Source organism: Macaca fascicularis, chromosome 9, assembly GCF_037993035.2.
Source record: "Macaca fascicularis isolate 582-1 chromosome 9, T2T-MFA8v1.1".
In the NCBI taxonomy this organism is placed as follows: Eukaryota; Metazoa; Chordata; class Mammalia; order Primates; family Cercopithecidae; genus Macaca; species Macaca fascicularis.
This window is the reverse complement of record NC_088383.1, coordinates 131,270,996-131,286,465: the sequence shown is the minus strand read 5'-3', so window position 1 is coordinate 131,286,465 and position 15,470 is coordinate 131,270,996. Positions and strand designations below refer to the sequence as shown.

Here is a 15,470-nt window from a genome sequence, read left to right as displayed (position 1 = left end):
GGGTCTTCTCACTTGTCCTTCCCTCTGAGAGGCCTTTCCTGACTCCAGATGTAAGGTAGCACCCCACTCCCCCGCTAACTGGCTTTATTCTTCTTCAGAGACTAACTTGACCATGACCTTCCATTTACTACTCTGTGCCCCTGTTGTGCTTTTCTCCCTGGCAGCTCAGCTGAGGTGGTTCACTCACCGCTCCATCCCCTGGGCCCACCCCAGGCTCGCACACACTGGTGCTAGTAAATATTGGCTGAATGAATGCAGCACGTGGATTCCATCACCAGGGAGCTCAAGGTTCCAGATAATGAAAAATGATGTGAGCCAGAGCCAAAAAGTCCATCATCCTGTGCAGCTACAAAGAAAAAGAGAGCAAAGGATCCTTTGCCCTCCGTTTCCCCGCGCTGTCGTCCATCACCTGGCTCTGTGCTGGCTCTCACTCAGCAAATACTCACTGAGAACTTCCTAAGCACCAGGCTTATTCCACTCTGGGTCACATGCTTCTCCGGCATGACTACACGGCCTCCCATCTGCTCATGCCAGCCTGCCATCCATCCCATGGCAGGGAGTAAATGGGAGGATGCATGTGAGTGCCTGGCACACAGTAGGCATGCAAGAGGTGGCAGTTAATATTATAATGTGTCACAGTATTTGTCATGCTTTCCCATCATTTTGGGTTTGTCTGTCCCCTCAGATGGTAAGCTCCTAGCACAATGCCTGGCATAAGCTAAGCATTCCACATAGGAAGGAAGGAAGAGAAGAAGGAAGAGAGGGAGGGAGGGAGGGAATCAGTTCTGTCAGAGTAAGTGAAAGGCAGAAGTTCAATATTCCCTCCAGGTTGAGTAAAACCCCCAAATCAGATAAGATATCAATAATTTGTTCACACTCTTCTCCAAGGTTCTCCAAAGCCAAGGTGGTTAGTTTGTTTTCGGTAAGTGGGCCACTTCCTTCTTGGATTCCCCGCTAGAGAATAAACACGTCCTCTCCAGACAGCTGCTCCTCCACTCTCCATGGAAGGAAATCGAGCAGCTGGAGAGCCTGTGCATCTCTGCAGAGTCCAGCACTCCAGGGTCTGGTCAGAAGTTCCAGGATGAGCAACACAGATGATCTCAAGAACATGCAAGTGATAACTGTGAGACAGGTATGCAAACCACCATTGTGAGATATGTTCGCTTTCAAAGGCACATGAAGGACTCTGACTGTTCCTATTGAAAGACATGAATCCCAGGGCTTGATCAGTCCATGGAGCTTGTGAGGAGACACTGGAGTCGTGACAGTCCAGGGCACTGGGGTTTCATCTCTGCACCTTCCCTCTTGTCTCCCAGCCAGGCGCAGCCTCTAGCAGGAAGGCTTGGATCAGAGTGGCTGTCTTAGCAGGGCCAAATATTTTCATTTTAGTGACCCATTCTAGACACGTTAAAGACCATAATGTTAATGACTCCATTTCCACTTCCAAATTCTCCTGCTTTTCCATGAACTCACTGTCTGGCTCACCAGAGCCTTTCACAGATGGTCTGGTGAATGTTTTGACTTGGGTACAGGGGAGATGGAAGAGCCCAGTCTGGCTGTTGAAGACACTGGGACAAAGGTTTCAGAAGAGCACAGAGGCTCATGAGCCAGCACCGAGGTTGCCGCAGTCCTGCAGAGCCCAGCTGGCTCTCACTGCCTGCACCGCGGGGAAGGACTGAGTCAGATTCCCGCAGGCAGCGGGGCTCTCCCTCCAGGCTCAGGCTCAGGGAGGGGGAATGACTGGGGGCTCCGGCTGCCTGTCTGACTCTAGAATAACAGGGCTTTGCTGTCATGTCTTGGAAATGAAAGCCCATCATGACTGGTATGCTGGCTGGCTTTGGGGGCCTCAAATTTTCCATGGCACCTGCTTATGAGTCAGCCCGAGGGGATGCCAACCTGTAGCCCAAAGCAGCAGCTGGCAGTGCAGATGGAGACAACTTAGAGACCAGGTGAGAGGAGGCTGGGGTGGTCAGGCCTCCCTGCTGGGAGACAAAGAAAGAAGTGGCCTACATTCTTTTTGGAATGAGGTAGAAGAGAGATGAGAAGAGAAGAGGAAAGAAAAGCAAAGACAACAACAAAATAGATGCACACATATGGGCCTTGAATAGCACACTTAGGGCCAAAGAAGTCACAGATATCAGAACTCCACCTTCCTTCCAAAAAGCTCTTCAGAAAATTCCCCACAGCCCATTTTTCCTTTTCAAAGAAGTAGGTAGAGTCTGTACGTCTGGGCTGGCCAGACAAGACTCGGGTTATTTCAAGGATAATAATTGGCATGTACTGAGTGCTCGCTGTGCGCCAGGCCTTGTTCTAGAACCTCACACCTAGTACTTCCTCTACTCTTCAAAGCCGCATCCTAAGAACTATTATCCCCATTTTACAGTTGAGGAAACTGAGGCTGTCACGGGATGAGATAACACCGTGGAGCCTTGCTCTTGACTGCTAGAGTGACCGTGGTCTCAAAACAGATAACCATGTTCCAAGCTGGGACCCTCAAGCGAGAGGGCACTGAGGCTCCAGCACTGGGCACCAGAGAGGAAGTACCTCGCAGAAGCTCCTCCAGCTCCCTCAGGGGGTATGTGGTGCCCTGCATCAGGGCTTTCAGGTAGAGCTTGGCCAAGGTCTCAGACTGAAAAAGCTGGGGCTGATGGAGTTCCCATTTGAAGCCCAGGCACTCGAGAATCACATCTGAGGAGAGAAAATGATGCTGAGCAAACACATCAATAACGTCCCCACCCAAAGATGCATCAGCTTCCTCTCCCCCAACTCCTTTGCTCGGTGGATCATTAAGCAGATGAAGCAGGCAAGCAGCAGGCATCTCAGAAAGGAAGTGGTGAAGTGTGGGCCTCGGGGGCTTAGTGGCTTTCAGGGGGACACTGAAGGAGTCTTACGAGGTCACCCAGGACATGCCACATGTCCAGGACAGCTGTCGGCTAACAGCTGTAGGACTTCAGAGGCACTCGCGCTGCCCTCCAATGTGGGGAATCAGGAAAAGCTTTGTGGAACAGGGACGTTGCCTGGGGCACTTCTGGGGGGCCAAGGCAACAAGAACGTTCTGGCTTCCCCTACGACAGTGTTTCTCAGCCCTGACATTGTAAACATTTTGGGCCAGATACATGTGTTTTGGGGAGCTGTCCCGTGCACTGTAGATGCCCAGTAGCAGCCCTGGCATCTACTTACTACATGCCAGTAGCACTCCCTCCTCAGTGGTGACAACCAAAAATGTTTCCAGACATTGCCAAGTATCCCCAGTGAAGCCAAATCACCCCCCGTTCCCTGTTGAGAACTACTGCACTATGAGTTCCAAAGCATGACCCATCTGAAATGTAATAGCAGGCCTACCAAAGAGAGTAGGATTCTCGTGACCCTCCCTTGACAATAAAAGAAGGCTCTTTCCAAACTGTAGAAGACTTTATTCAGGGGCATCTAACCTGAGGATAAAATCAGTGATCACTAAAAGAAGAGGCTATTTGATAGAGGAGGGCAGAGGGCGAAACCGAGGATGCCAGGCCAGGTGAGGCTCGAGAGGTCATGGGGAGAGGACTCTGCATGGCTCAGCTCCTGTGTTGTTAGTACAGAGCTGGGGAAAGGAGAGGTGCCTAAAACCCTCAATCTGAATGCCAGACAGGACCTGTAGGGCCACTAGCCCCATCTACGTATTTCTTGGTTTTGCCATTAGTTTCACAGTGTGACCTTGGGTACCTGATTCTTCTTCCTGTTACTATTATTGTTATTCACCAATATTATGATATTGTTTGGTGCTGGAGTTCAGGGGGTTTGCATCTCAAATATTACATCGCCTTAGGTGGACTGGTTATGTTGAGTTAGAAAAAGTCTCAGCCCATTAGGGTGATTATAGGCAGGGGCAGAATTGTGGATACAACATATTCACTCACTGGATGTCAATTTCCACTTTCAGGATGGCCAATGCATGGCAGCCATCACTAATCAATCCAGAGCTCTTTCTCTCATGCCAGGAAATGGTCTCACACTACTTCTCCTGTTCAGAGTTGAAGGTGAGAAAAGAATTTATTAGCCTCTCTTTGGAAAGGAGGCTGGCTCTGATCTCAGGCAGCCACACCATGCCGTAGGGTTTATCCAAAAAAAAAAAAAAAAAAAGGCTGCTTTAAGAAGCTGTCCAGCCTCCTCATGAGGCTCAATGAACCTTTTTCTAGCAAAAAAGAACCTATCCTGATTCTTGATCCTGCCTCAGAAAAGTCCTCTTGAACAAGTGCAGCTGTGAACGTCCAAGTCACGACTGGTTAGAGCCCAAAGAGACGGAGAACAGCTGCTTTATGCTTGCTGCATTCCGTTTAGTCTTTCAATACAAAGACTACTTTTTTTTTTTTTTTTTTTTGAGATAGAGTCTTGCTCTGTCACCCAGGCTAGAGCTCACTGCAACCTCCAACCTCCTCTTCCTGGGGTAAGTAATTCTCCTGCCTCAGCGTCCTCAGTAGCTGGGATTACATGTGCATGCCACCACACCTAGCTAATTTTTGTATTTTTAGTAGAGATGGGGTTTTACCATGTTGTCCAGGCTGGTCTCGAACTCCTGACCTCAAGTGATTCACTCGTCTGGGCCTCCCTGCTGGGATTACAGGTGTGAGCTATTTATTGACACCAACACGTTTGTCTTTATCACGGCGAGAAGCATATGAAAATGTGTTTACCAAGCTTGGTTTCACTCACTGCACATTTGACAAATATTTACAGGGCACCTATTGTTTCTCAGATACTGGGAAGTGGATAAGAATCGCAACTTATGGACGAGCGCCCTGGCTTATGGGCTGGCTTTCTTCCGTAAAGACCACAAGATACCCCTGAAGTCAGCAGCATTCTGACTTAATCCACGGAGAACACAAACTCACCTGCTTCCGCACTTTGGATGTCCTTGTTCTTGAAATTCTCACAGAAAAACTTCTGAATTTGTGAAATGTATAACCTCAAGAGGAAATGCAAACATAAAATCCAGGAGTTAATGTTGACATTTTTCTCCAACTACAACATGCATTATTCTAGCATAAACTTCCTTAAAGCACCCATTGATCAAGCTACTCATATCTCGCCCTTTGGAAGAGTTTCCTCAGGTCACCATTTCTCTGTCGATCTTAAAAATCTGTAGCCTTTCTGATAGCTGGCTTATAATGCTGATTCCTGTTTTCAGTTTGTGGGTAGGGCTTACTGAGGGGGTATTTGAGGTCGTACTTGGCTGCCTGAATGACACTTTATTCAGTGTCTAAAACATTATCTGGCATATAGTAGACACACAGTAATATCTGCTGGGAGAAAAGAATAGAGGTTTCTGCTCATTTCTAGGATGTTAATTCATCAACGATTTTGTTTAGAGGTCATACAGGTCCCACTCTCAGTGTGTCCAAAAACTAAACTTAGCATCTACCTCAAATCCTACCCTGCTCACTCAGATTCTCATTTCAGGGAACGGCACCACCAGCCTGCAGTTGCCCAAGCCAGCATGCCGAGTGTGGTTACATCTCATCACTTGCCTGGATATTTTGAATTTGTCCATCTCTCTTTGCTGTTCTTGCTATCGCCTTCCTCCAAGCCCCTACGATCTCCCTTCAGCCACTGCCAAAGTCTCCCAGCCTCCAACCCTGCTCTGCTCGGATACCTGCCTCCCACAAAATGCAAATTTGGTCTTGTCTCTCTCCTGCTGAGCATCCTCCAGTGTTTCCCCATTGCTCTTGGGGGAAAGTCCAAACTCCTTAGCATGGCTAACCAGCTCCTGCATGTTTCTGCAGCCTGGTCCCTCAACGGTCCCCACTCCAGCCCTTCTCAGCAGCCTGCACCTGGACCTGCCAACTGCTGCTTTCGTCTCTTGCATGCACTACTCCCTCTCCCAAATGCTCTCCTCCTTGCCTTTCCCCTTGCTAAGCTCCTACTCATTCTTCAGAATGAGCTTCATTGCTGCTTTCTCTGGGGATGCTGGGCCAGTGGCTTTCCCCTTGCCCGTCCTGGGATTTCCCCCTTAAAACTCCTTCTGGAGTGTCTTGTGGCTGCCTGTTTACTTGTGTATCCTCTGCGAGACAGATTGGGCATGTGTTTACTGCTATGACCCTGGCACAAGCCATCACGCAGGTGCTCAGCAAATATTCATTAAATGAATCCATGACCACATAGATAAACACCATGGACTCATCATGCTAAGCCAGGAAGTGAAGCAAAATTTGAGTCACATATTCACAGCTTAAAGACAGTCATCCCAGAAAGCCAGCCAGCCAAGAGACATTTGTGACCACAGCTGGTCTGTGTCATGCAGTGTCAACTTTACCATGCTGTCTCCAACAATCCCAGGAGACCCCGTGGGCCAGGGTGCATGCAGGAAGCATGGGTGGGAGCCTGTGTCCAGAATATTACCAACTACGTGCTGCCCTGTCCAAGGGGGGAGGGTGGCTGCCAATGACTCAGCCTAAGGCAGGCAGTGGGAGCTGGACTTGCTTATTCAATAGGAGCAGTGGAGATCTGACCCAAGCCACCCTCGCTTCCTCCCTCGATCCTCCTTGTGGCTTGGGTGACACGTCTGGAAAGAGCTGGCCAGAGTCAAGAGTTCAGACCGTGATCTCAAAATGGAGCCATGGACTTTGGAAAATATGGCACAAGGTCCATGAACTCAACTACCCTCACAAACATCAGTGTCATCGGCTGAGCCAAGGGGATGCCAGGAAACAGAGGTGAGCACACTGCCTTCTCCTGGGTGTGAGGGCTGCTTGTCAAGATATACCAACCATCATGTAGGCTCTGCCATTCCCAAGGGCTGCAGTTGATTTTAGGATCACTGGAAAAGTGAACGGAACACATGGCATCTGTGAGTTGTCTCACTCTTTGGGACTAAGTGGTCCGAGGTGAACTCCCATTGCAACGCCTGGTGCGGGGATGCTGGGAATGTGCTGTTAGGCTGGAGCTCATGTCCCCAAGTCATGACCATGATGGAGAAAGGCAGAAGGGGAAGAAGGGGAAGTAAGTTTCTCATGGACACACGGACTTCCTGGAGCAAACTATCCAAAGGTCAAAATGCCAATTTGATGAATTAGAAAGAGTGACATAGACCTGGGGCTGGACCTCAGTCCTTCCATTTTCTGCCTCTTGGTCTCAGAGGAAGGGAAGAGTGAAAGAGTGAATGTTTGGAATGCCTGGCACGGACTTGCCTTTGGTTAACATTCTCTCTTTCATTGTCTCTGTGAAGGGTGCCAAAATAAAAATGGAGTTATGATGCCTTAAAAACCCTGACGGAGCCTGGCATGGTATCATGCTCCCGTAGTCCCAGGTACACGCAAGGCTGAGGCAGGAGGATCACTTCGGCCCAGGAGTTCGAGGCTGCAGTGAGCTGTGATCATGCCTGTGAATAGCCATTGCGTTCTAGCCTGGGCAACTGGGCGAGACCGCGTCTCTAAATCTCTTTTAAAAAACAAAACGGCCAGGCACAGTGGCTCACGTCTGTAATCGCAGCACTTTGGGAGGCCGAGGCGGGCGGATCATGAGGTCAGGAGATCGAGACCACCCTGACTAACACGGTCAAACCCCGTCTCTACTAAAAAAATGCAAAAAATTAGCCAGACGTGGCAGCGGGTGCCTGTAGTCCCAGCTACTTGGGAGGCTGAGGCAGGAGAATGGTATGAACCCGGGAGGCGGAGTTTGCAGTGAGCTGAGATCGTGCCACTGCACTCCAGCCTGGGCGACTGAGAGAGACTCTGTCTCAAAAAAAAAAAAAAATTCCACCCAACAAATAGAGGTGGGGAAGGCCAGGAAGGGAGAATTCTCACACACGAATGCCTGATAATAAGAACTATCACAAAAGACTCTGCAAAACCTACAACTGCACACAAAGGCCATCATAACCTCACACACAAAAAAGTACTGCGAGAACATCTGCCTAGCAGCTCAAACTGGTGTCACCCTTGTTATGGATCCTGCTAGCCAGGGATAATTATCTCAGAGCAATGATGTAATCCTCCTCACTTTTCTTTTAAAAACCTTTGTCTTGCCAGGCATGGTGGCTCATGCCTGTAATCCCAACACTTTGGAAGGCTGAGGCAGGAGCATCGCTGGAGCCTGGGAGTTCAAGACCAGCCTGGGCAACATAGAGAGACCCCCATCTGTACAAAACATTAAATAAAAAATTTAGCATGTGGTGGCCATGTCTGTGGTCCCAGCTACTTGGGAGGCTGAAGCAGTAGGATCAATTGAGTCTGGGAGGTTGAGGCTGCAGTGAGTTGTGATTGCACTACTATACTCCAGCCTGGGCAACAAAGCAAGACCATGTCTCAAAACAAAACAAAAAAACCTTTGTTTTCCTTTACTTCCCTGAAAACACACGTAGTTTACGGTGGCACTGGTATTCCATTGCAATGCCCGTTCCGGAATAAACATCAACTACTTTTAGAGAGTCTTCCTCTCCTCTCTGTTTGTTATTTAGGTTAACACCTCTCTAACGTGGATCACTGGTTTCTAGTCCCACTATCCCAGAACTGCTCTCTGGTTAAAAATAAAACAAAATAAAAATATAGGGGTCCCTTCTTCCCATCCTCACCTCTTAAGCACGACCTCCTCCCACCCTTGAATGGACTTGGCATTGCGGGCAGAAAAGGAGAAAACCACCAGGCAGCTTCCCCAGCTGGGGACAGGGAGGGCTCCAGGCCTTTCCTAGAGCCACAGTCCCCTAAGCCTTCGTGGGGTGGGGGTGCCCCCTCCCCAGTCTGGCCTGAGTCACACTCCTGCGCTGGATCTCTGGGTTTCCATGACAGCACGCATCCATACATGCCAGTGGACCCCAGGGACACACTTGACACATGTGCATTGAGTGTATATGTGCCATACACTTTTCTAAGCTCCTTACATGAATTATGTCATGTAATTCTCACAGCAACCCTGTAAGACAACATCCCCGATTCGCACATAAACTAAGGCACGAAAAGATTAGGGTGCTTGCAAGGAAGTTCACATTTCCTCCTCTCAGCCTCCTCTCCCACGCTCAGTGCCACAGAGCCTGCAAAAGGTCCAAGGCAAGAAGACCAGCAGCCTGAAGATCAGCTCCCCTGAGTGGCTGACCAGGAACTCCCTGCATCATGAAAACCCACAGACACGGCTGAGGGAAGTGTTGGCCAGCTGGGCACAATTACATACCCAAAATAGACAGGAAACTGGGAGCCTGCTCCCTCCGCTTTCCACCATGAATGACCCTTTCCATAACTCAAGAAATACAGATTGGGCCAGCTCCTGTCCAAGCAGACAGCACCCCCAGGTGGGAAAAGCAGCAATGACACCATCCATGACATGAACACAGCTTGCCAGGTGGGGCAGAAACAGTCATGCAGTGCTTTGGGGGACAAAATGTATGTTTCATGGAGCATTCCAGGCCCTTACTGACAGTGGAGTTTGCCATCTGAGAGTTGCCTGATGCCTGAAGGTTCACAAGAGTTACCAGGAAAAAGCCTTTCATGTTATTATCTAAATTAAACACAACCTTTTTTCTTTCTAAGAAGTTTCTCATAATCACATGGAAGAAATTCCTCTTGTGAAGACAAAGAAAAGGGGTGTGTGGGTGTGTGTGTCTTTCTCTTTTTTTTTTTTTAATTTTTTTATTTTTAGAGACAAATCTTGCTCTCTCTCCCAGGCTGGAGTGAAACGGCACAATCATAGCTCACTTCATACAGCCTCTATCTCCTTGGCCCAAGTGATCCCCCCACCTCAATCTCCCAAGTAGCTGGGACTACAGGTCCTGGCTAATTTTAAAATTTTTTGTAAAGACAGGGTCTCACCATGTTGCCCCAGGCTGGTCTCAAATTCCTGGCCTCAAGCTATCCTCCCACCTTGGCCTCCCAAAGCACTAGGATGACAAGTATGAGCCACCGTGCCCAGACACGTTTGGTTTATTACAGCACATCAGTTTCTCCCACACTCAGTAGACTGCCCCAGGGACTTCAATTCTTCATCCCTCCCTCTGTCCAAATCTTTTACCTCCATATTGCAAAATTTCTCTCCATAAGGAAATGGAGTGTGTTTTCTGTCCCTTGACTGGGAGTTTGGCCACGTGACTTGCCTCAGTTCACAGGGCCTAGTGGATGTGAAATGGTGGAAGGTCTGAAAGACACATGTGCTCCTGGACTTACCCTCATGCCCTCTGCTGTCACCATGATAAGCATGTGCCCAGGCTAGCCCACTGTCTCAGGAGGAGGACAAGAGGCTCACGGAACAGAGCCCAGGTGCCCTGGCAGAACCGATCCTGGATCAGCTGAGCACCAGATGCATGGCTGTAGACTTGCCCAGAACCCCTGAGAGTATCTGCTGCCTCTGGACATGCAGCTTCCCAACATCACAAAGCAGAGGGCCAGATGTGTAAAAGCTGCTCCCTGGAAGACCGGGTCCTCCGCCCCTGTTGTGCTGGAGGAAGGTGTTGTCCTGGAGGAAGGAACTGGGGAAGGTGCAAGGAGGCAGAGTGAAATAAAGGAGGTGTTGACTGGCAGAGCACAGAGCTGAGACATCCCAAGATGAAATAACGGGGATTAATTACTAAAATGCTGCTCAGGCAATAAAGAAAATAATTCTGTTTACTAAGCATCTACTATTTGCCGGAAAAAGTGCTAGGCATTTTCAATAGATGGCTTCATTTAATCCTCAAGATGACTCTTCATCTTGAAGAAGGTGCTATATAACCATTTTAGAGATGAGGAAACTGAGGCCCAAAGAGGGTTAGCCACTGACTAAAGGTCACAGAATTAGTAAGTGAAGAAGTGGGGATTCCAACGCTGTTGATAGACTGCTGTTAACAGTCCAAATGCCCAGCACCAAATGCCATTTCTGCACCCCATCCCTCAGGCCACTGCCTCCAGTTTAGCTCAGTAACTCCTAGGGACTTAGTTCCTGCTGCCCAGACCCTCTCATCAGCTTTTGGGATCACTTTGTCTGTATTCCTAGGCCTAGCTCCAGCACCTGCATCCCTGGCCTAGGCCTGGCACTAAGGAACTCAGCAACGGAACAGGGTTGGCCAGTGGCTCTAGAGAGGGAAGATTTGGCTACTCGCTGAACAAAGATTGAGCAGGCAGTTCTTCTGTGCCAGGTGCTGCCCTAGGAGTACAGTCCATGCTCACTTTGATTTGGCTGTGAGCTCACAAGACAGATGCTGCCAGCCTAGGGATGGTAGTGGCATCAAGCCAGGTCCACGGCACCAGGGAAATGAGGTATGCCTTCTGCAATAGGGGTGGTACAAATTGCGTGGTGGCTCAAGCCTGTAATCCCAGCACTTTGGGAGGCCGAGACAGGCGGATCACGAGGTCAGGAGATCGAGACCATCCTGGTTAACATGGTGAAACCCCGTCTCTAATAAAAAATACAAAAAACTAGCCGGGCAAGGTGGTGGGTGCCTGTAGTCCCAGCTACTCGGGAGGCTGAGGCAGGAGAATGGCGTAAACCCAGGAGGCGGGGCTTGCAGTGAGCTGAGATCCGGCCACTGCACTCCAGCCTGGGCGACAGAGCGAGACTCTGTCTCAGGAAAAAAAAAAAAAAAAAAAAAAAAAATTTGATCCCCAATGTTGGAGGTGGGGCCTAATGAGAGGTATTTTTGTCATAAGGGCAGATCCCTCATGAATAGATTAATACCATCCCTCGGGGTGAGACTTCTCACTCTCTCAGTTCCCACAAGAGCTGGTTGTTAACAAAAGCCTGGGACCTCCCCTCCTCTCTCCTGCTTCCTCGCTTGCCATGTGATCTCTGAACCTTCAGCTCCTCTTCGCCTTCCGCCATGAGTACAAGCAGCCTGTGGCCCTCACCAGAAGCTGAGCAGATGCTGGCGCCACGCTTCTTATACAGCCTGCAGAACCTTGAGCCAAATAAACCTCTTTTCTTTATAAATTTCTGATCCTCAGGTATTTCTTTACAGTAACAGAAACAGACTAAGGCAAGGGTCCAGCTATGTGTTTCCAGGAGAGGCAAGAGAGAACTCATCACATGGGGAAGTGCCGGTCTAGCCTGCTGCTTGGAATACTATGAGATTGAGAGAGGATCAGTTGATTGGGTGAAAATGGACATTCACAAGCTGTCTACACACTAAGCCAGGACTAACTAAGTCTTGTTTGTCAAAAAACCAGTTGGTTCCTGGATGATAAACTCAGAATCCTGTTTGGGTTCAAAGTTCCCAATGGGAAGAAAAATTGTTTAAAAAAAAAAAAAATCAATCTTTCTCTGCCCTTTTGTCACCACCCACATTCTCAGAGGTAGTAGTTACTTATGACCCTGTCGGTGCCTGAAAGCTGGCTCCAGAGGGAGCCTTCCTGGCAGATGTGCCCTTGACAGCCACTCCAGCCAATCAGAGTGGCCCGGTCATCAGCCACTCCAGCCAATCAGAGTGGGCCGGTCATCAGGCACCTCCCCTCCCAGGAATGATGGGCCATTCTTTCCCACAAATCTTTAAGTCTCCCTACCTGTCTGGGTTCCTCAGAGCTTCCTCAAAGTCTATGCTCAGAGCCTTGAACATCTGGGAAAGTGAGAGCAGGTCCCCAGTAAAAGGCTGTTTGGGGAAACGCCACCGGTTGGTTGAGCCAGCGATCCGGCGTTCCAGCCGAGCTCTGTGCTGCTTGGTAATCAAAGAAAGAGAAGACATCTTTTTTTCTAACTTCACATAAATGCCAGATTTTCCAAATTGTACAGCAGGAAGGAAATGAAGACAAATTTTACAGTGCTGGTTAATTTTTGAACATGGCTAATACTTCTCACGAGACATCTCAAGGTAAAGACGCTGTATTCCACAGACCAAGGATCTCAAGCTACAAAGTAATTTGGAATTTAGGATCTAAGACAAGAGGTGCCAGAGGGCAAGAGGTCAGGGAGAAACACTGTTTTTTGCAGGTAGCTCTCTGAAGAATCCACAAGCAGGGATGGTATTATGCTTTAAGTACTGCCCTTTGAGTACTTATCCTAACTTGTCATACAGAGAGATATTAAACTGTGGAGATATTGGGCAAGGAAATTTTTTTAATGGTGGTAAAATATACAAAACATAAAATTTTATCTATTTTACAGTGTACAATTTGGTGGCATTTAGTACATTTACAATGTTATGCAACCATTACCACTACCTAATTCCAGAACATTTTCATTACCCCCAAAAGAAATTCCATACCTATTAAACTGTCACTCCCTGTTCCTGCGTCCCCAGCCCCTGATAACCACTAATCTGCTTTCTAAGATTAGCCCCTATGTTCTGATTTTATGTTTTCACCTGTTCTGGGTATTGCATAGAAGTGGAATCACACAATATGTGGCCTTTTGTGGATGGCATCTTTCACATAACGTAATGTTTTCAAGGTTCATCCATGTATTGGTACTTCATTCCTCTTTAAGGCTGAATAATATTCCATTGTGTAAATATTCCACATGTTGCTTATTCCTTCATCAGTTGATGAACACTTGGGTTGTTTATACCTTTTGGCTATTGTGAAGTGTGCTGTGAGTATTCATGGACAAGTTTTTGTTTGAACACCTGTCTTTTTATTATTTTGGTTATATACCCAGGAGCAGAACTGCTGAGTCTTTGGGCAGGGGCTTTTACTTAGACATTTTCTTGAGGTTCCAGGAGAAATTCAGCAATTTACATAAAACAGAAGGACAATACCCAGCATGGATGCAAACCTTAGACTGAAGGCCCAAAGCAACCTAGCAAGGAAAAAAGCACCAGGAAGGACCCACAGGAGTGGATGTCATTGATCCCAAGCCAACCAGGGCACCAATGGAGAGGTGGCGAGACCATGGGCCACGGACTAGAGCATCTGAGTTCAAATCTTTTTATTGCTACTTTCTAGTTGTGTGACCTTGAGCAAGTTATGTAACATTCTGAGGCTGTCAGGTCTCATGTGTAAAATGGGAATAACGGGTGGTGGTGGTGACAGTAATGGTCATCATGACAATGATGGTGAGGATGGCGGTGGTGGGGATTCTGGGGATATCATCTTGTTTCCAATGTTGTAAAAAGTATAAAGTAGAATAAAGTTTGGGAAATATGCCTTAGTATAGTGCCTCGAAGATGGTGGATGATTAAAAACTGTGGAATCTGAGTCTAGATATAGTGCTGCTCTCATGTGAGAAGTAAAACATTGCCAGCTCAGACCACAAGCCTGCTCTCTGGACGGCCCGCTGCCTGGACGCACTCTTTCCAGCCGAGTCAGCCAATAACGCTTAAGGTCCTCGGTGGTGCAGGACCCAGCTCCTTGTGGAAATTTGTCAAAATGACCATAACCAAGTGCTTCTTCTCATCACCTACCTTCTTGAGAAACTGATCTACTTACCGTGTTCGACATTATCGTGAATGAAAGTGGAGATTACACAGGAAAGAAAAGATAAGCAACCTAGAAGACAAAAGAGGTAAAGGTGAAATTTTCCATACTTTTCAAAATATTATGGAGGAGATTGGCCTAAAGAATCTATATTTTGCCACAGGAACGATAATGAATAAGCCTTGAATGTGGGTTTTTTATCAATCAAGAGAATATCTTGTTGTTGCCGTTTTTTGTTTGTTTGTTAGTTTTTTTGTAAGCAGATGAGTAGACAGATAGATCTCTGCTGTTGTTCTGGGAAAGTGGCTCAGATCAAGCAAAACAGAAGATAATCCTCTGCCAAAGTGAGGAAGACCGACAGATAGCTATAAGTAGGCTGATCACATAATTGATCATTCAGACCAGGGGACTAAAGGGATGATATTAATGATTAGGCCTAGACAATGGCTGTAGGCCAGGGCTGCCCTGGAGTCCTGTAGACTGATGGTCACCCTGGCTTACAGGTCATGAAAGAGGACAAGTGGAAGGACTTTCCAGCTATCTCTGAACATTATCAGGGCAGTTGGGTTACAAGCAACAGAAACCCATTTGATTATGGAGTTGGGGGGAGGTTAAGATAGATTGGAAGGATGGTGATGAGAGGAGGGCCTCATAGACTCAAAAGGAAACTGGAGAACTCTGGGAAAGAACAGGAAGCAGCTGCAGGGGCCTGGGTGGCATGCACCAGCAGTTGGTGGCTGTTGTTGTCAGGCGCTGCCTCTAGCATGAGTCGGCTCTCCCACAGTCCATTTATGCAGGGTTCTGTTCAATCCAGATTCTCAGCAAGAGGCCCCAGCTGGCCTGGCTTAACTCAGGGGCCCACTCTTTGGCCCCTGAGGGCAGACACCTTGACTAATTCTCCCAAGAAGAATGTGCACTGGTGAGTGGGTAGTTCCCCAGAGCAACATCAGAGAAGAGAAGAAGTGGACAAGCTGGTAAAACCAGCAGAAGCCATGTCACTTGATGACTAAGAACCTCAGTTGACCTCCCCTTTGCTCCCCAAACAGCACTTCACCTGCATCACAGTCATGGCTATGTTCATCCATTCACCAACAAACATTTTCTGTGCAGTTGCCATATGGAAAGAGGTGTTAGCCGTTTCTGAGAGACAGCAGTGAGCAAAATGCACATGATCCTTGCCTCATAGAACTT

General features: G+C 48.0%; 1 protein-coding gene across 38 annotated transcripts in view; it reads right to left on the bottom strand.

Moving 5' to 3' along the window:
• Window positions 1-15,470, bottom strand: part of BTBD16 (BTB domain containing 16) — an 80,169-nt gene that overhangs the window by 49,742 nt on the left and 14,957 nt on the right. For 19 of the 38 annotated variants that reach the window (XR_012418245.1, XR_012418249.1, XR_012418251.1 and 16 more), the window contains 4 exons: window positions 14,292-14,351; window positions 12,432-12,583; window positions 4,869-4,942; window positions 2,545-2,688 (listed from right to left, as the gene is read on the bottom strand). Coding sequence is in view for 30 of the 38 variants with exons in the window: in XM_065521552.2 (XP_065377624.1) it covers window positions 2,545-2,688; window positions 4,869-4,942; window positions 12,432-12,583; window positions 14,292-14,303 (382 nt within the window). In the remaining 8 variants the exon portion in view is untranslated. Of the gene's footprint in view, window positions 1-2,544; window positions 2,689-3,896; window positions 4,001-4,868; window positions 4,943-6,743; window positions 8,033-12,431; window positions 12,584-14,291; window positions 14,352-15,470 lie in introns of those variants that run through there. The other 19 variants (XR_012418248.1, XR_012418247.1, XM_065521553.2 and 16 more) reach the window with 4 other exon arrangements.